Raw genomic sequence first — 22,071 nt, 5'->3', positions numbered from 1 at the left:
GAAAAGACTCGTGTTGGTTTGTGGGGTTAGTCGACAATCCTAAAAGCAGTCTGGGATGTTACAATTTGGTATCAGAGCAGACCTCTCCCAGTACGGTGTGGTTCGGGGACGAACCAGGCGGAAGCTGGTGGGCATGTAACACCCACAACGTGGCTTTCGATATCCCGCTAGTTGGATACGAAAGGTTCCCGCCAGTTGGAACGGGCACTATCCGTAAGGATGACCCCACGTTAATAAGAGGAACCGAATCACATCGGAATGAGAGGGATCCGGAGGCCGTGTAGGTATGGGACTGCATGGTTGAAGGAAGGCTTATAAGAATTGTTAGGTACTACCCATATCAACAAGATGCATCTTCTTTTCGGTAGCCCATTCCATAAGAACTCCACAGTTAAGCGTGTTTGGCTTGGAGTAGTACTAGGATGGGTGACCTACCGGGATGTATCCCGGTAAGCATGTGAGTGAGGACAAAGCATGCTGAAAAGACTCGTGTTGGTTTGTGGGGTTAGTCGGCAATCCTGAAAGCAATCTGGGATGTTACATCTCCCCAATGTGGGGGTTTGTCGCTTATAATCTATCTAAGTAGACCTGATGAAATATATTAAGGAAGTCAATTTGACACTTATGAAATATTGTTTAGAGTTAATGAACCATTGCATCAAAATAATACAATGATGTTAATTGAAATTTGAAATCCAATGAGAATAAATCAAAATGTACAATTACTTTTCTTATTGTGGGGATGTTGTCGCTTGAAGTCATTCAAGCAGACTTGTATAATAAATCTACAAATAGATTTATATTTATCCACATTGATAATGATGTCACTTAATAATAATTTAAGCAGACATGTATAAAAATAATTATAGAGATCAAGTTTATTGTTATAGACTTTGATAAATATATGAGGCTGATTGACTTAGAGACGTCTTAGTCAATCTTATATGATGAAAGAAAATTGTCTTAATCATTTGTGTATAAAGTAGCTACTAAACAAAGCCCCTTGGGATGAAATAAATTTGTGTACATTGAGGGGATTGGGACTTAAGCCACTCAAAATTAATAAGTGATGGGAACCCAACCTTTGTGATTGGAGATCCCATGAATAAGGTTCATATGGGTAAGAACAAGTCACTTATTAGTTCTACTAGCACCAAAAATTAGTTAATTAATTTTTGTTCTCGTCCCTTTCCTATGGTGTGTGTGTGAAGTGCTAGACATTGCATTATGGGAGGATAAGCATGCATATAAAGCTTTTAATGAATTTCATATCCCTTATGGGTGGTATATGATTTGCAGCATACACTTGATGAAATCACCTATGTGAGTGTCAAGTGGGGCCACTTGTATGAGATCTTGGCGAAATCTTTGGAGCACTCATGAAATAATCTAGACACGCGCACGGTCTATTAGCGCACCACAGCGCCAATGACATGAAATGTGGGGGGTGTGATGCGAAGGTATACCGCTAACATACAGCAAGTGATTTTGGTTCATATAGCTTGCTACAACAACTTCACTGTGTGTTAAGTATTGTCATTCTACGGCTGGTTCATATAACTTGCTACACCAGTTTGATGCATCACATCTAGGATGTTAACCCGAAAAGTTGTTTTTCAAATTACTTTTAAACTTTTGAAATATGTGGGGGATTGTTGTAAATTTTGAGTATATTTCAAAAGTTTCAAATATTTTGTGTGCCATATTTTTAATTGAGAAATATAAAAAAATATTTTAATAAAAAATTATTATAATATTATTTATAGTATTTGACTTGGTCTTATAACCATGTTTTAATTCCAAACTTTTGTAACGGCTTTCCTTTTAATATCTTTTAATTGTGCCTATTATTAAGGCTGTTTTTCTTGCGTCACTGATGAATCACGTTTTGCTTGATATCTACAGCATCCGTGAATATTATTTCATTTAAGTATAGAAAGAAAAAACAATTCTCCACTCTCTTTTCAAAAACATTAATCCGGTTACATCTTCCTGAAAATATTTTTTCTTGCCAGTTCTGCCTCCTTGGTTTTAAATCAAGAAGGGTCTGTTAAATCCTGAGGGATTAGCGTATAATTACGCGGAAAATCCTTAAGGACAGCGCGATCAGCGCATCTCAGACTATTCATCTTTTATTCGTTCTGCAGGTGTTGATTCTATTTGATTCAGTTGTCAAAGATGTTGATAGAATTGTGGTTGGTGATCTAATTTAACAACAATATCAAAAAGATAAGTTTATCGATCTCTCTAATTTTTATATTTAATTGATTATTATATTTATATATTGATTATTATTTATATTTATATAATTTTATGCCTAATTTTACAACACAAAGTAGATTCTTGCCAAATGAAAACAGTGCTTGAAGACAAAATAAGCAAGATGTGGACGATGGAAACTGAGCTTGACGATAGAGAAATGAAAACAAACATGCAATATGGATGAAGAAGATATGGAAACGATGATGGATTGAAGATAAAACGTTGAATAATTGAACGAAAGGATGATGGATTGAAGGAATTTGGATGAAGAAAATATGGAAACGATGATGGATGGTGGGTTGCAGATGAAACGATGATATGGATTGAAGGGAAGAGACAATCTAGTTAGGTATAATCCATTTTGAACTGGATGTACGATGAAAGGCATCATGGTGTGAAAGAATAAAAAAAAAATCTTGGTCTTTAATGTATTTACAGAACCGAGTCACGGATACAAACTGGGTCAATTGACGAATCGGGTCAAAATTGATCCGTATTAAAAAAAATTAGACAAAACTGTTTAAAATCCAGCGATTTTGTATGTATTTCATGACTTAGTGTGATTTCATGAATCGTTGAAGGTGAGTAAAGTCACAAAATCCTGAATTTTGGGATTTAAGTCACGATTTTGACAACAATATTCCCAATCATACTCAATCTTGTGTTCATAACACTTTCCGTGATGCATTCCATTTGAACTCTGTGCAAGAGAAGCCTGATTATATATATTTTGACCAACAACCTAGCATAAGATTATCCTGGATTGTTTTGAAGTACATTCAATGGTAAATAAGGGTTTTTTCAAGGTACTACCAATTCTACTAATAGAGTCGTGTCCACAACAAATAAGTAGCAAATTAGGGAGTTGAATCCACAAAAAGACCATTTTGAGTATCTCATTTTGAAAGTCAAAATCAGGGGACTAAGTCTATTTGCTATTTGCTTAGTATATAGACCGGCGGACAAGTCTATGTTCTTTTCCTCAATTGAAGCAAACCGAACAACATAATATCCTTCATTATGATAAAACACATCATGGTGAGTAGAACAGTTCTAATGTTTTGTGATGCAGGTATTGATGTAATTCAACATAGGACAATCATCCACAACATACATAATGATCGAACTTTCCTATTTACCAGCCTCATTACTAATTTTACAGTTTATTCTAATATTAACATGAGGAGAAAATAGTGACAGGTTAAGAATAGAAAATATGAGTAGCTGCATTGAAGCAGAAGGAATACATATATAGAGTACAGAATGGGTCGAGAAGGAGTTAAAGAGGATTGTTATGAATGCAATCCTTCAACAGACTCCTACATATCTTCATTAGCTGACATTAAAGGGATAAATATCTTGCAAATTCACAAGGATTCTGTGTTGGGTGGACTTGGTTTAGGGTCTAGTTTGGTTATTGGATGATGGATCCCAGTTGAATAGGCTTTAGACCAGGTTTGAAACGGTTTCCCCCTTGACAAGTTTAAAAAGTAAGATTCCACCATGTTCCTTCCATAAATTCGAATTACATGAGTTATCCCAATTCCCACATATATTATGGAAATAAATATTGTTGGAACTGTCTTTGAATAGCTTAGAAAACATGGGACACGAGATTGTCTGGAGTGATCCAGATGATGGTGTAATCCCCAAATGCATATAATTTTAAGAAAATGTTAACGAATTCTTCCAGGGACACTCTTTAAGGGCTTTATATGATAATTATTTATGAAATTGATTGTATTTAATGTATTGAAAATTAAAGTGTTTCACTTTTTTAAGGAACACTTTCTTCATTTTGGATCATCAAACAGTGTCCTAAGAGTATTCGTTAGCAAGATCCATATTTTTATTAGAACTTAGCACTTGTATCCAATTATTTAAGAATAACAAGACATTTCTTTATTATGTTAATTTGTTTTCGAAGTAATAAAAGTCCCTAAAATATTTAGTCGGTTTAATGGCCATTATGTGTGACTTAATTGTGAGACGTCATTTGACATAAGACCATTATTCTTAAAGTATCCATACACAAGCTTTATTTTGAAATGGGATAACACTAAAGCATAAAAACTATTATGTGAATATAATAATGACCACATCTCATGGATCATGAATATGAAATGTCAAATCTTCACATATGTAAAAATATTAGGAGTTGTATTTATATTGTATTTACCGTCCATAAGAATACAAAGAAAATTGTTATGTAAGTGTGATTAGTTATACCGTCATTCGAATTGACACCATTGTCCACAATAGATCCTAAATGAGGAGTAGATTTCTTTGTTGTCATTCAAATGTTGTCTGAAATAGGATGACTTTAAAGTCGGATGATAGATACGTTACGAATCATGTTGATGGACATCAGTGACCTACAAGGAGCCTAAATGAGGAGTAGAATGCACTGTTGTCATTCAAACATTGTCTGAAGAGGGAAGGCTATAAATTTGGTTGATAGTTACGCTACAAATCGTGTTGAAGGACATGAGTGACCTAGATGTGATTTGTCTCTTATACATAACATGAGTGACAATAAAGAATGATAATGTAGATAGTTTTGCTCATGTTGTATAAAAAAACAAAAACAAAGAAATCACAAGTTATTCTCTCAAAAAAAAATCACAAGTTAAATTAGCTAGAGAAACCGGGACACATAACACCCGTTCTAGGGGTCCTATTCCAACAAGTTCTTAATGAAGTTCCTTTATTGGAACATTCGGGGCATAAGAAATCTGAAAACTTAAGATGCCTTACAAAATCTTTGCACTACTCATAGTGCAATTGTTCTTAGTGAAAATTTGTGTTTCACAAATGTTTGGCATGGCAATCCCGATGTTGTGATTCTCATGGATCTGAGTGTTGCTTCGTTGGGTAATAATTGTTTTGACATTTATTGGGGGTATACTCTCCCATGGGGTCTTTTTGGGACCTTTTGTAGGGACCGTTGCAAACTCTCCCTAATTTCCGTTTTTTTAGGGGACTTCTACGGTACACTCACAAATTTTAGTGTACCGGTACTCTTGTTTCACAAAATTTATAAAGTAACAATCATTTTTAAGAAATAAAAATCTATTTTTCAATATTTATATTTTAGAAAGCATCATTTCATAAAAAAAAAAACATCATTTCATTGTTTATAAGGATCATATTAAAAAATTTACATTTTGTCATAAAAAATAATCAATATTCATTGTTATGAGTGATAAAAATTCGTAAAAATTAAATTTTATTTCGTCGAAGCTCTTGGTAAATAAAATTTAATTACTATAGTTGTCAATGATAGAAAATAATTATTTTTCTTCAAAAAAAACAACTCATTTATTATTAATTTAACAACTTGGTGTACCGATACACCCAAATTTATTGGGTGTACCATAGAAATTGCCTTCTTTTTTTTATTTACTTTTTCTTTGGGGTTTTGGCCTAATTCTCATTATCTTAATATATATATATATATATATATATATATATATATATATATATATATGTGTGTGTGTGTGTGTGTGTGTGTGGGTGTTTGGTAGAGGATTGTGCTTCTAAATGGTGTCAACCTATTTTTGAATGTCTTAGAGCTTTTTTGATGGTAACATGCACCTCTAGAAAAATTGTTAAAGAATCTAATATAGTAAAATTATTTTGAAACTTTTGTAGTTAACTTAAAAATATAAAAATGTTTTTTCGATATGAAATCTACTTTCTTTTCTTTTTCAAATCCCGAGATGCACCAGTTGATAGGTGTGCAAGCGGTTTAGATAAAACTGACGAAACTGAAAATCCAAACTGATATGTCAAGTGACGATCGAGGATTTTGTCTGATTGTTCACGGTGTTCCGATGTGACAAAGATTGAGTTTTCACAGTGGAGGAGAAAGGTGTTTGTGAACACGTTACCACCCCAATGCTCAAGTCAATATCTGAGAGAGGTGGTTATGTGCGAAAATATGGTAAAAGTGAAGTGTACCTTGAAGATGACACTGAGTCACCCTTATATAGATGTGGAAAACGCTGATGGTTTCCATGAAATACGGAGCCATCTTAGGAGGCCGTTGGTGATGAGGTGGACAGTGGAGATGGAGTAAAGGTGCGTTCCTGTGTGGTGATCCGCACAGGGCTTTGCGTGCTCCTCCACCGTGTTCGGCCCTGTTTTGTCTTGGGCTCTAGCTGATTAGACCTCATGTTATTGGGTTTCTAACCAGTACGAAACACAAACCAAATTAAAAAAAATACGACCTTATATGGTTTATCTGGTTCGGATCAAAACCAAACCAAATCGACGTAAAATAATCGGGTTTGGTTAGGTTCTGAATTTTTTATTTTAAATACCAAAGAAACAACTTATTGAACCGATGCTAAACACACTCGTTGAACTTACTAATATCATTCCTTCCTCACCTGAGACACACACATATGTAAAGAAAAACCAAAATAAAAACACTCATAAGTTCATTATTTTCAATACTTTCTTACTTCATCTCATTCATCAGTACAAAGACACTCATCGTATTTGTACCGACTCTATCAACCCTAGCCACCTTCATTAATCATTGTCGATGAACCAAACCGATTCAAACCACAAACCAAAATGATTTGTTTGATTTGGTTCAATTTTTAAAAAAGCATTAAAAGCCAATTCAAACAGAACCATCGATGAAGATATTTCTAGATTCAAATACATTTATTTTAGTGAAAAACAATCCAAACGAACCGTTACAAGTTTACAACAATGCCCATTGACATGACCCACAAACAAAAGACATTACGAGAACGTAACGCTTTGTGGTAGTCAAAGACAAAACAACCTACTCAAGTTCTCATTCTCATTCAATTCATTTTATTCATATTATATACCATACCACAACCTTGTTCTAATTCAAATCCATTTTGTATACCATTTTCCTTCTCCAATCCTAAACCACCATGGCGTTTCAACCAGGCAAAAACAACCCCCAACCTCATGCACTGGTGATCCCATTCCCAGCTCAAGGCCACATGATACCCCTCCTCGACCTTACCCACAAACTCGCATCCACCATCACCAATCTCACCATCACCATCCTCACAACCCCAAAAAACCAATCCCTCCTAACCCCTCTCCTCAACTCTCACCCTTCAACAATCCACCCATTAATCATCCCTTTCCCGTCTCATCCATCAATCCCTTGTGGCATCGAAAACGCCAAAGACTTACCTAACTCATTCCACACCTTCATCCTCGCTGTCTCGAATCTTCACGACCCACTTCTGAATTGGTTCCACTCTCACCCTTCACCTCCTCAGTATATAATTTCTGATATGTTTTGTGGTTGGACACAACACGTAGCTTCTCAACTCAACATTCGTAGACTTGTTTTCTCTCCTTCTGGTGCTTTTGCTTTCTCCATCATGTGCTTCAACTGGAAGCATCTACCATCACGTGTAAACCCTAGCGATGAAAACGAGGTTGTTCTGTATCATAAAATTCCAAATTCTCCAAAATACCCTTGGTGGCAAGTTTCTCCTATATTTCGTAGCTATATTCCTGGTGACCCTGATTCAGAGAAACTCAAAGATTTGTTTCTTTGTAATAGTCAAAGCTATGGAATCATTGTTAACACTTTTGCTGAATTTGAAAAGCCTTATCTTGATTATCTGAAAAATGAACTGGGCCATGATCGTGTGTGGGCAGTAGGACCGTTGCTTCCTGTGGATCAGTCTTCTACAATGGCTTTACAAAGAGGTGGGTCTAGTTCTGTATCAGTTAACGACGTCGTTTCATGGCTTGATCAAAGAGAAGATAAGAAAGTAGTGTATGTGTGTTTTGGTAGTCAAACTATACTTAACAAGGATCAAACGGTGGCTATTGCATCTGGGTTGTTGAAAAGTGGAGTCCATTTTATATGGTCAATAAAAGAGACAAAAAATGAAAATGAAGGGTTGGATTTTGAAGATGCTTTCCTTGGCAGAGGTCTTGTTATTAGAGGGTGGGCCCCACAAGTGATGATATTGAGACATAGAGCTGTTGGTGCATTTTTGACTCATTGTGGGTGGAACTCAGTGTTAGAATCTGTGGTGGCTGGTGTGCCTTTGATTGCGTGGCCAATGACTGCTGATCAATTTGTGGATGCTACTTTGCTTGTGGATGAGTTGAAAGTTGGTAAGAAAGTGTGTGAGGGTGGAAATAGTATTCCTGATTCGGATGAGTTGGGAAGAGTTTTGGCTGAGGTCATTGGTGGTAGTGGAGATGAAATAAGTAGGGCTTTGAAACTGAAGCAAGCAGCGGTTGATGCTGTTAGAGAAGGTGGAAGTTCTGATAAAGATTTGCAATGCTTGATGGAACAACTTGTGTTGCAATTTTAGAATGTACTTTTAGTTTTGATTTGAAAGTGTATACTAAAATCTAAGGTGATATTAGTTTGAATGGACTTGGTCGTACCCAATGGCGTATTGAGGACTTGGATTAGTGGGACCGGGGATGAAAGTGTTTTTACTCTAGAAATATTTGAATTTTGTTTTTTTAATAATTAAAAATAAATTAATGGTGTGGATGTACACTGGACATACTCCAGTGAAAACTTCACAGGAGAGAATCCATGCCCCACATTTTAGTACTTAAAATATCTCCTACATAATTGGTCATCGTTATTAGATCAAATCAATGTTACTTCAACTTTTAAATTTTTTAAATGCTTTTTGGTAGTCATTTGTAAATCAATAGAAAAAGTAATATTAATATATCATCAATACAATTTTTTTCTTTTTAGCAAATCAATATGAGTTACTGGTTTAAGGATTAAAAAAATAAAATTGAACCCATTATATTTTGATATTTGTTTACTAGTTAGAATTTGAAAGAATAATATCATCAATCATCAATAAGAATAGATAGATAAAAATGATAGTTATAGTCTATAAAAAGAGTGAAAAACACATAAGGGGTGGAATGTAAATGCAAAACAAGGGTAAAGAAAAGAATATGACCAAGTGTTATATTTTACATTTGCATAAAATGGGTTCAAAATCAACATGGCTTTGCGGTAAAATGGCTAATCATGTGCTTTAATTCATGAGTCTGATCCCCTCTCATGTAATATTTGTGAATTTTTGGTTACATAGTCCGTCTTTTTTTTTTTTTTATAAGAATAGTTTACAAAAATTGTATGTATTAAGAAAAATGCTTGAACTAATAAATTTAGCATAAAGATATGTTACTATTACCAAATTACCCTTTATATAAAGAGATTTTTTTTTTGACAAGAGATATTTAATGTCAACTTTTACATATTTCAAAGTATATTGATAATTCCCTTAAAAAAATATGTTGATAATATTAATGAGGGGTGTATGTGAAAAAAGAGTAATCAATGCATCTAAAAATTTGAAGATATTCTTATATTTAGTGACAAAACTTTTTTGTAAAGTAGTCTTATAAAAAGGGCTTAATAAGTTATTTGATCCCCCAATTAATTTCCAGTTTTCATTTTGATCTCATAATTAATAAAATCAATGTTTGGGTCCTCAAGTTAACCTCCGTTAATCAGATAAATCCCTGACCGTTAATTTTAACACCAAATTCCTATGGTGGATCAACCTAAAGTGTGGTCCACCATAAATCCTATTATTTTTTTTAATTTAAACTGTTTGATATTTTTTATCAAAAGAGGACCGTAAGATCATGCATGTCTACTGTATATTACGGTTAAACTAGAATGTTTATTCTCAGTAATTGCATGTTGTTTTGGGGAAAAATGGATTGGCAAATTCACATCGAGTGTTTTTACTGCATTTAGTTGAACGAGTAATTTTTGGAGTTATGTTGATCTTTCCCATAGTTAAATTTATTCTGTGAACAAATTCCCATTTTTTTTATCAAGAGTAATATAGTAAACTTCACTGATGTTTATCATCAAGTCAAGAAAGCTAACTGCACTTAATTAGATTCCTTAAACACCGCGTAAACAATTTTTTTTGCTTAAATAAGTGACAGGAAGGAGTAAGTTATATGGCAATGACATTAATGCATAATGTGATGTTGATGTGGCATTTATGAGTTTAAATAAATATTTTTCATGTATTAATTTGGTTATTAACTTTGTTATTCATCTAACTAATATATTAGAATTTACTCAAAAAAAAAAAACTAATATATCAGATTATAAAAAATCATTTTTAAGTTCCATCATTAAGATCCATCACAACCATCCTTTAACTCCAACTACTTCCATCAAAAACACACTGTCACCATTATCCTTACCCCCACCCCACTCCCCAACTACCAATTATATCTCGAGATAGTCTTACTTGGGCACATGTATTTCGTATTTGGACACATTATTTAAAACATACACATTAAAATGTATTTTACTTAATTTTTTAAAAAATTAATATTATCCAATTATTTTCTCTTTCCACCTTTTCTCTTTATCGCATGTGTGTGCCTAAAATTGATGTGTTAGGTATGTGACCAAATAAATATTATCCTTATATATCTCTGTCATGGCAAAATCAAGGAGTCCCATGGTAAATAACAACCAAAAATTGTGCTGATGGACTTTGATGTTGTTATCCAATCTGCATCATCTTCTATTCATCTTCTCACAAAGATGATAAACACATCAACTACAACAAAGTAAGGTTGCTCGTTGAAAGGATCTTCATCATGTTCTTTGCAACAGCCTGATTTTCCGCAGATTTATTTTATTATTTATTTAATTGCTTTTATGTGTGTTTGTATGTGCTCGTATGTGATTAATTGCCTCTGTGTGTATTTTTGGATGGGAGTTGTAGAATTCGGTGTTAGAAGAGTATTTTAGTCATTTTGGACTCAGGGGTATTTTGGTCATTTTGTGAGTAAGGGTAATGTAGTAATTTTGTTGAGGATTATTTTTAGTGCTTAGTGAGAGTTGTTATTTTACTGAGTTGTTATTTTACTAAGTGCTAGGGAGTTGTAGTAATTTATTTTATTACCGGTAGGTGACCGTTAGTATTACATTTTACCGTTAAGTGAGTAGTAACAATTTGGGTTAGAATAGAAATGGGTTAGGCCCATTAAGGTGTTGTGAGTTGAGCCCAATTAGTTAGAACCTATATAAACTCTAGTGTTAGAGGAAAATAGGGTTTACCATCATTTTTCATTGAGAAGAGATAGAGATAGAGAGAAGACAAGGGTTTGGAAGAGAAGGACCTAGAGAGAGCTAGATGAGGCTAGAGATACAAGCTTTCGGAGCTAAAGTGAAGCCCTAGTTGGTGATTGTGAAGAATTAAGGTAAGGGGGTTAGTCTTTAATCATAATCTCTTCTTCTACCCTTTCCTTATAAGTGATTATTCAATTAAGTGATTTTGTGAATAAGTGCTTATTTGGATTTTGATGTTGAATTTCGTTTTATATGTTGATAACATGATTCTATACATGTTTGAATTGATAATTGAGTTGTTGATGTTGAAATTGTGGATCAAATTGTATGTATATGAACATGATATGTTTTTGGATGAAAGTGATGAATTGTGAAGTTGTGGTTGTTGAATTATGTGAGAATTCATGTTCAATTGTTGTTGTTGATGATTTGAATCATGTTGTTGTTGAATTGATACATTGGATATCATTAATTATGAATTGGTAGTGACATTTGTGGTGTTGTTGTTGAAAAGAGTTGTTGTGAATATTGGTTTTGATTATAGTTGAAAACTTGTTGTTTTGAGAAAATGGATTCTAATTAATTCGTATAACTTATTCAAATGCCACGAAACGTGTGAGTTTGATGTGTTGGAGCCTCGATTTATGCCTCGGATCATTTTTGACATTGAAGGGTTTCAAACATTCGATTTTGGGGCGAAAATGGCGAAAACCCGTGGCCGAAACGCGCGAATAAGGGTAACACCCTACTTCTAATAAGGGTAAAACGCGCGAATATACAAATATATTCTAGAAATAGATGTTGCGTCGTCAAAACAAAATAGCATACAAGTATAAATTGTCAAGTCTCATAAACATAGCAGCGGAACATATATAATCATGTGAATAACATCTCCAAATCTCATGACAATAAATACATCTCTCAGATACATCAATGTCTCAACTCCTAACTACATAGTCAAAACAAAATCCAACATGCAAGTACAATCCTATATCAGAGCCCTAATCTAGACACTTGCACATAAAAAGAGGAACTCTGTTCCTCGGCAACATCAAGCAAACAGTCTAAGCATCCTGAACTCCATCTACCCGTCCATACGGAAAGGCAGGTGGTAAACCACTGAGGGTTAGCATTACATCATCATAATCCAAATAAGATTAAATCAAGAACATTGGAAATGAAAGATATATTCAAGAACAATTCATATATATAAAGACAAGTATTAACGATACTCATATCATTCAATATCATCATTTCAAGTTCGTACCAACAAGTGTATCATACACGTATCACAATTCCAATCATGTCAATTAACAATTAACAAATTCAATCATCACGCACAACTCAATGCATTTCAATTCACGAACAATGTATGCAATGACACTAGACTCATCTAGATGCATGCGGTACCATATCACCTCAAGGTCGTCACCTTCGAAGCAACAAAAACATCGTAATCACCTCAATTGGATATAAAATCCACCACCATCAGTCATGAATGCATGAACATATGACTCGACTACAATGCATATGTTCACACAAACTAATCATCTCAACATCACCAATACTTGTATATATGAAATCAACAACAATTCACCACCACTTAACACATACACAATCACCAACAACATCCATAAGTCAATCAACATATAGTTGCCACATATATACGTCATCAATCATCTCCACATAAATCAACATATAGTTGACACATTTCCACATAATTCCTTACAATCCAAATAAAGGAACAAATACAACATATGATCACAAACATCATATTCATCACTTAACAACCATTCATACATCATCTCATAATCATATTAATCTATTCATAAAGGGTTCATAAGCAATTGGCTCTCAAAAATCATTTTTTACCAAGTTCGTCTCCAAAAATCACAACATTGAAAATAATTGAGCATTTAAGTCAAGCCAAGTAAACAAGCTTAATTGCCTATGCCATGTATTCTCACAAGTCACATATATGTGCAGTAGAGGTTACATAAGCATTTCATCGGCCAAATATGACGGATTCTTAAAAATCACAAAGTTCGTATCTCTTTATTACTTTTCCAAATGAATACCATTTTGAAAGCAAAACAAGTTAAAGCCATCACATCATAGTTTAAATATCATTAGACACCTTAATTGAACTCATAGAACATAAATATGAAGTTAATAAACAATCCATGAGGTTTGGGTCGACTTAGAAATAGTTATGCGGATTTTCATAAAAATTCACTAAGACCTCTTAAGAGTATTTTCCTCATAACTCAAAAACCAAAAATCATTTTCATGTCAAACCAACGGCATTGGAAAGCCAACTCAAATATCTACAACTTTCATGTTTACACCAAAAGCCATATCAAAACAGAAACGAGGAAAAAAAGACACAAGAACGCGAAACAGAAAAAGCTGTCTCTGGGCAATTTCACTATTAGCGAGATTTTCGCTATTAGCGAAAAAGCTCCAGACAACTTCGCTATTAGCGAGTTCCTGGCGAATTTCTTCTGCAGTTTACTGGTTTCACACCATTTTCACCCAAAAATCCCCATTTTGATCATTTTAAAGCCCCAAACTAAATCCCAAAGATGTTTATAGGTCATACATGTTACCAAACACTCAAACATACATCAAATTTGGAATTATAACATCAAATGCACGTAGTTCATCAAATTATCATTACCTCTTCAACTTTCAACAACAACACACAAACCTCTACATCAATTCATCAATATTGATACCCAAAGCATCAATTCAACAGCAACATATTCCAAATCCATAACAACAACTAATGAATATGAATTCATGCATAACTTAACACCACAACTTCATTTCTCAACAAATTTGCTCAAGAACACAATATACCCATACTTATGCATTTCAACATGTTAATTCTCATACAATCATACAATTATCATATAAATCATTTCTCAAACATAACAACAACAATCATGCACGAATTTACAACAATTAGGTTCAATTCATCAATTTCACAAAATGGGTAAAAAGAAAAAGTTATGAATTATGGTTGAATTCTAACCATCTTACCTCTAGCACTAAGAATCTCTAACTCAAGCCTTAATTTAGCTCCTAGATGATGAATTCCTCTCCTAGCTCTAGCCTCCAACCCCTTTCTCTTGTTCTTCCTCTTCAAACCCTTTTCTTCTCTCTACCTCTATCTCTATCAATTGCAAATGTTGGAGAAAACCTATTTCCTCTACTAACAAGAGTTTGTATAGGCTCACTTAATTGAGCTTAACTCACAAACCTTAATGGGCTTAACCCATTTCTATTCTAACCCAAAAATGTTACTACTCACTTAACGCTAAGATATAACACTAACGGTCAATTACCAGTATTTAAATAATTACTACAACTCTCCCCCCACTAAAAGAACTTTTGCCCTCGAAAATTACCTGAAGGAAACAACTCTGGATATGCAACCCTCATCCTACCCTCCGATTCCCATGTGGCACTCTCACCAGTTGGTCCAACCCAAATCACCTTAACCAAAACAATCTCCTTGCTACGCAAACGCTTCACTTCACGATCCTCAATCCTAACTGGCCAAGTCTCAACGGTCAAATTATCTCTCACTTCCAAATCATCCACTTGAATCACATGAAATACATCATACACATACTTCCGCAACTGAGACACATGAAACACATCATGAAGATTCGACAGGGATGGTGGTAACGTAATCCGATACGCTACAACCCCAACCTTCTCAATGATCTCAAACGGTCCAACAAAATGAGGAGTCAACTTCCGACACTTCAAAGCACGACCAACACCAGTTACATGATTCACTCTCAAAAATACATGATCACCAACCTGAAACTCAATGTCCTTCCTCCTCTTATCATGATAACTCTTCTACCTACTCTGAGACGCTCTCATCTTCTCTTGAATCATCTTAACCTTTACGGTAGTTTCTTGCACCACATCCTGTCCTAACAAAGCACTTTCTCCTGACTCATACCAACACAAAGGAGTCTTACACCTCCGACCATACAAAGCCTCAAACGGTGCCATTCCGATACTAGAATGAAAATTGTTGTTGTACGTAAACTCAATCAACGGTAAACATTCAACCCAACTGATACCATGCTCCAACACACAAGCGCTCAACAAATCTTCCAAACTCTGAATAGTCCCCTCCGTCTGACCATCGGTCTGGGGATGATAAGCAGAACTCAACCTCAACTTAGTTCCCAAAGCAACTTGCAAACTCTCCCAAAACTTAGAAGTAAACCTCGGATCCCGGTCCGACATAATACTAGAAGGAATACCATGCAATCTAACAATCTGCTCAATGTAGATCTCAGCCAACTTCGCCACATGCATACCAGTCTTGATAGGAACAAAATGTGCTGACTTCGTCAACCGATCAACAATCACCCAAATCGAATCAAAACCCTTAACAGTCTTCGGCAAAGCTCCAACAAAATCCATAGAGATACTATCCCACTTCCACTCTGGCACAAACAACGGTTCTTCTGATGTTCAATCTTAGACTTCTGACAAACCAAACAAGCACACAAAAACTCTGCGATCTCTTTCTTCATTGCAAGCCACCAAAACAACCTCTTCAAATCCTGATACATTTTAGTCGCTCCTGGATGAATATTCAAACTACTTCTGTGACCTTCTTCCAAAATCCTTCTCTTAAGCTCAAGAACATCTGGTACACAAACACGATCACGAAACATCAAAACACCGTTCTCATCCAATCTAAAGTCTCCCCTTAACCAACACCACTCGATCTACAAGTTTAAAATCTTCCTTCTGACCAATCTTAATCTCTTCCAAAATATTACTCGTCAGCTTTAACTTCCCTAACCGCACACCATCCGGCGTCAACTCACTAACCTAACTCAAATCTCGAAACTGCTCAATCAACTCTAACTCTTAACCATCAAAGCAAACATATGCAACGACTTCCTACTCAAAGCATCAACAACGACATTCGCCTTCCCAGGATGGTAACTCAACTGAAAGTCGAAATCCTTAAGATACTCCAACCATCTCTTTTGCCTCATATTCAACTCCTTCTGGTCAAACAAGTACTTCAAACTCTCGTGATCACTGAACACTTCAAACTTAGAACCATACAGATAATGCCTCCAAATCTTCAAGACATACACAACGGCTGCTAATTCCAGATCATGAGTCGGAAAATTCTTCTCATGCACTTTCAACTGCCTCGAAGCATAAGCCACAACCTGTCGATTTTGCATAAGCACACCACCAAGACCCATCTTAGAAGCATCATAATACACAACGAACGATTCTTTCAGGTTCGGAAAAATCAACACTAGAGCTGAAGTCAACCTCCTCTTCAACTCTTGGAAACTCTTCTCACACTTAGCATCGCAAACATAAGCTTGCCCTTTCCGAGTCAACTGCGTTAATGGCAACGCCAACTTAGAGAATCCCTCAATGAACCTCCGATAATAACCTGACAAACCAAGGAAGCTTCTAACCTCAAAAACAGACTTAGGTGATTCCCACTGCAACACTACATCAACCTTCGACAGATCCACATCAATACCACCTTTAGAAATCACATAACCAAGGAAACTCACTTCCCGCAACCAAAACTCTCACTTCGACAACTTAGCAAACAACTTCTTCTCCTTCAAGACTCCCAACACAATCCTCAAGTGCTCGACATGCTCTTCTTCCGACTTCGAATACACCAAAATATCATCTATAAACACCACCACAAAACGGTCCAGAAAAGGATGAAATATTCTATTCATATATTCCATGAAAACACCTGGCGCATTAGATACTCCAAATGGCATCACAGAATACTCATAGTGTCCATACCTCATTCGGAACACATTTTTGGATACATCTTCTGCCTTCATTCTAATCTGATGATATCCTGACCTCAAATCAATCTTGCTGAACACTTCCGCACCAACCAACTGATCTATCAAATCATCAGTCCTCGAAAGCGGATACCGATTCTTGATCGTCACCTTGTTCAACTGCAGATAATCCACACACAACCTTATGCTGCCATCTTTCTTCTTAACCAACAACACAGGAGCACCCCACAGAGAAACACTCGGCCTAATAAACTGCTTCTCGAGCAACTCTTCCAACTGCTTCTTCAATTCACCCAACTCTGATGCAGACATCCGATACTGCGTAATCGAAATAGGACTCGTTCCTGGCACCAAATCAATTGCAAACTCAACTTCCCTCTCCGGCGGTAATTCGGTAATGTCGTCCAGAAAAATTTCTGGAAACTCTTGCACTACCGGCAAGAAATAGAAGCTACGTCTCAACAAAACTTCATCTAGCATGCATAAAAATTCTCAACAGTTGCAGCTGATACAACATAAATCTCCAGATATAAGTACATGCCACAGTCAGATAACAACATCATAAAAATCCTTCAAGTCTCGACAACGAGTACTTCTCAAAATAAAATAAATCAATCCGAAACTAGGATACCGACTCGACCTAATCAGAGCCCCAGACTACAACGCCAAAGATGATAATGGAGCAAGCTCTTGCTATCCAAGCTCTAACCAAACAACTACTCCTGCACAACATCTACCCATCCATACAGACAGGTAGGCGGCAAAAACCACTAGGGATAAGCATTACATTAATCATAATCAACATATAGAAACATAGCATTCAAGGATTCATACATATCACATATACAATACCATTCCTCCTAGAATACTAGCATAACATGATTATTATCCCCCATTACTTGCACCTCAAGCTATCACATTATTATCATAGCATAACAGATATACTTAATCTCTAATCAAGTCATCGACAAGAGTTCATCATTATCAACATCAACCAATTAAAATATTACTCACTTCATTACTCATCTAGCATGCTTAACTCAACAAGTACCATTCATCATTTTAAAGTTATAAGCAAGTCATCATCAACAAAGAGATCACCATATCATATACATATACAATTCTCACTTCATCATCATTATCAAAGTAACTATCGTCAAATAGGTTCACCTAGTGTATAAATACAAACAAGTGAGACATGCAATTAGAACATAGTTCAATTATTCACAGCCATCAACAAAATCCACTTGTGTACATATACACCAATCCACACAATCACAACATTCACCAAATTTCACCAATACACAAATTCATCAAGTCACATATTCAATTATGTCACAACTCATCAACCATTAAATTCCAAATGTCACAAGTATGTACTCATCAACACACTTATCATCAACAATCACCATTCACATGCAACAACAAGATAACATTTCAATATGCAATGCGCCTATACTCGACACATATATGTATGTGGTACTGCAACAACAGTCATTAGATGCCAACCGCACATCTATGTAAGAGTACACCTCCTCTTACATGTAAGAGTACACCTCCCTTTACAACAACTATGTTAAAGTACACCTCCTTTTACATTTCAACATATGACTCAATATGATATGATGCATGGACATACAACAACTACCCGATAATGCACAACTTCACCACAACAACAACAATGTAAAATTACACCTCCAATTACATTGATTATCTCAACAACATTGCATTATCAAGTAAACATGTCCACACATTCAACAATCATAATTCGCATAAGAGTCATCATCACATAAATCATCATCAACTACACAATATCTCACAACAATCCCACATACTTCTCATAAACCAAGCAAAGTGGAATAATACAACATTTATGATAAACATCATGTTAAACCTTCAACAATCATTCATAAATTCTCAATTAATCATATAAAGTCATTCACAAAATATTTACAAGGTAGTTGGTTCAAAGGAACCGTTTTCAACAAAGTTCGTCTATCGATATCTCAATTTCAAAATAATTGAAGTATTGAACCAAAACCAAGTAAACAAGATCCAATGCCTCAACTAAGTATACCTCTAGGCTACCTTTAAGTGCAGTAGAGTATACCTTGGCGTTTCACTGGCTAAACACGACAAAATCATAAAAATCACAAAGTTCGTCTCACTTTATCACTTTTCGAGAAAATTTCCATTTTCAAATCAAAGCAAGCTAGATCCCTCACATCATAGTTTAAATACTACTAAACACCTTAATTGAACTCATAAAACATAAGTTTGAAGTTTGGAACCAATCCATAACGTTTGGGTTGATTTACAAGATGTTATGCGGAGTTTTCGTAAAAATTTCTCTAAGACATCCTTAGAACATTTTCCTCATAACTTAAAATCCAAGAATCATTTTCAAGCCAAACCAAAACCATTGGAAAGATAACAAGATTATCTACAACTTCCATGTTTACACCAAAAACTAAATCAAAACAGAAACGAGGGAAAAAGACGCAAGAATGCGAAACAGGGGGGTACTGTCCTGTGCAACTTGCAATTGCGAGTAACTTTACTTGCAACTGCGAGTAGCTTCCAGGAAGCCCCTTCTGCTCGCATCCAACTCGCCATTGCGAGTGCAGTGCGAGTTGTGACAGTTCAGGCTCGAGAAAACCTCCATTTCCACCCCAAAGCCCCAATTTTGACTTCCCAATGCCCAAATTTGATCCCAAAGTTTGTTTAAACATTTCGAAACATGAAAAGACACTCAAAATCATATAAAACTTACCCCAAAACATCCTCTTAATAAAAATCATCATTTGACCCATTTACATGAAAACCTCAAAAACAACACAAATTCATAGCCAACTCAATGATTATGATTACCCAAGGTTTCTAACATCAACAACAACACCTCACAACATCAACAACAACAACAACCAATCATGAATTCATCACAATTCATCAATAACAACCTCTCATATCATCAACTTTTGGGTAAAACACAAAGCATACATATGTACATGGTTTAAGCTTGCAATTTCATCATCAATAACTCAATTAACATTCAATTTACATACCCAAACATTGCATCACAACATAAGCACGAATTTCACAATTAATTCCACAAATAATCAATTATTCAAATAAGCACTTATGTAGGAAATTAGGGTAGATGCTACAACTAAGTGATTATGAGTAAAGACTAACCCCCTTACCTTAATTATCCTCAACACCAACTAAGGCTTCACTTTAGCTCCCAAAGCTTGGTTCTCTAGCTCCTTCTATCCTCCTTGAGATCTCCTCTTCAAACCCTTATCTTCTCTCTATCTCTATCTTTTTCTTCCTCTTCTCCCAATTGACAATTGTTGGTAAAAACTCTATTTCACTACTAACACTAGTGTTTAAATAGGCTTTACTTAATTGGGCTTAACTCACCACACCTTAATGGGCCTAACCCATTTCTGTTCTAATCCAAAATGTTACTACTCACTTCACGATAAAATATAACACTAACGATCATTTACTGGTAATTAAAATAATTACTACACTCTCTCTAGTAAGTTAGTAAAATACCCACTCTCACTAAGCACTAAAAATAATTCTCAACAAAATTTCAAAATTACTCCTACTCGTAAAATGACCAAAATACCCCTGAGCCTAAAATTACTAAAATACCCTATAACACCGAATTCTACAATTCCCAACCAAGAATACACACAGAGGCAAATAATCACATACGAGCATATACAATCACACAAACGCAATTAAATAAATAATAAAATAAATCTATCGAAAAATCGGGCTGTTACAACTCTCCCCCACTAAAAAGAATTTTCGCCCTCGAAAATTACCTAAAGGAAACAACTCCGGATACGAAACCTTCATCCTACTCTCTGATTCCCAAGTGGCACTCTCGCTCGTTGGTCCAACCCAAATCACTTTAACCAAAACGATCTCCTTGCCACGCAAACGCTTCACTTCACGATCCTCAATCCTAACTGGCCAAGTCTCGACAGTCAAGTTGTCTCTTACTTCCAAATCATCCACTTGAATCACATGAGACGCATCATACACATACTTTCGCAACTGAGACACATGAAACACATCATGAAGATTCGACAAAGATGGCGGTAACGCATTCCGATACGCTACAACCCCAACCTTCTCAATAATCTCAAACGGTCCAACAAAACGAGGAGTCAACTTCCGGCACTTCAAAGCACGACCAACACCAGTTACAAGATTCACTCTCAAAAACACATGATCACCTACCGGAAACTCAATGTCCTTCCTCCTCTTATCATGATAACTCTTCTTCCTACTCTGAGACGCTCTCATCTTCTCTTGAATCATCTTAACCTTTTCCGTAGTTTCTTGCACAACTTCCGGTCCTAACAAAGCACTTTCACCTGACTCATACCAACATAACGGCGTCCTACACCTTCGACCATACAAAGCTTCAAATGGTGCGATACCGATACTAGAATGAAAATTGTTGTTGTAAGTAAACTCAATCAACGGTAAACATTTGACCCAACTGACACCTTGCTCCAAAACACAAGCTCTCAACAAATCTTCCAAACTCTGAATAGTCTTCTCCGTCTGACCATCAGTCTGGGGATGATAATCAGAACTCAACCTCACCTTAATCCCTAAAGCAGCTTGCAAACTCTCCAAAACTTAGAAGTAGACCTCGGATCCCGATCCGACACAATACTAGAAGGAATACCATGCAATCTAACAATCTGCTCAATGTAGATCTCGACCAACTTCGCCACAGACATACCAGTCTTGATAGGAAAAATGTGCCGACTTCGTCAACCGATCAACAATCACCAAAATCGAATCAAAACCCTTAACAGTCTTCGG

The 22,071-nt window shown here is 35.6% G+C and overlaps 1 protein-coding gene across 1 annotated transcript; it reads left to right on the top strand.

Moving 5' to 3' along the window:
• The first annotated feature begins 6,926 nt into the window (after positions 1-6,926).
• Positions 6,927-8,918, top strand: UGT89B1 (UDP-glucosyl transferase 89B1). The gene has a single exon (XM_085744812.1). The coding sequence runs from the start codon at positions 7,182-7,184 to the stop codon at positions 8,598-8,600; it is 1,419 nt and encodes a 472-aa protein (XP_085600938.1). The 5' UTR covers positions 6,927-7,181; the 3' UTR covers positions 8,601-8,918.
• The last annotated feature ends 13,153 nt before the right edge of the window (positions 8,919-22,071 follow it).

The sequence above is a fragment of the Medicago sativa genome, chromosome 2 (assembly GCF_051527215.1).
Source record: "Medicago sativa cultivar Bolivia chromosome 2, Bolivia_mono, whole genome shotgun sequence".
NCBI lineage: Eukaryota > Viridiplantae > Streptophyta > Magnoliopsida > Fabales > Fabaceae > Medicago > Medicago sativa.
Note: the sequence above shows the minus strand (reverse complement) of the source record. Positions and strands in the feature narration are given on the sequence as shown.

What these genes read in the sequence shown, in the direction of transcription:
- UGT89B1 (XM_085744812.1), top strand. Translation starts at nt 7,182, where the DNA reads ATGGCGTTTCAACCAGGCAAAAACAACCCCCAACCTCATGCACTGGTG.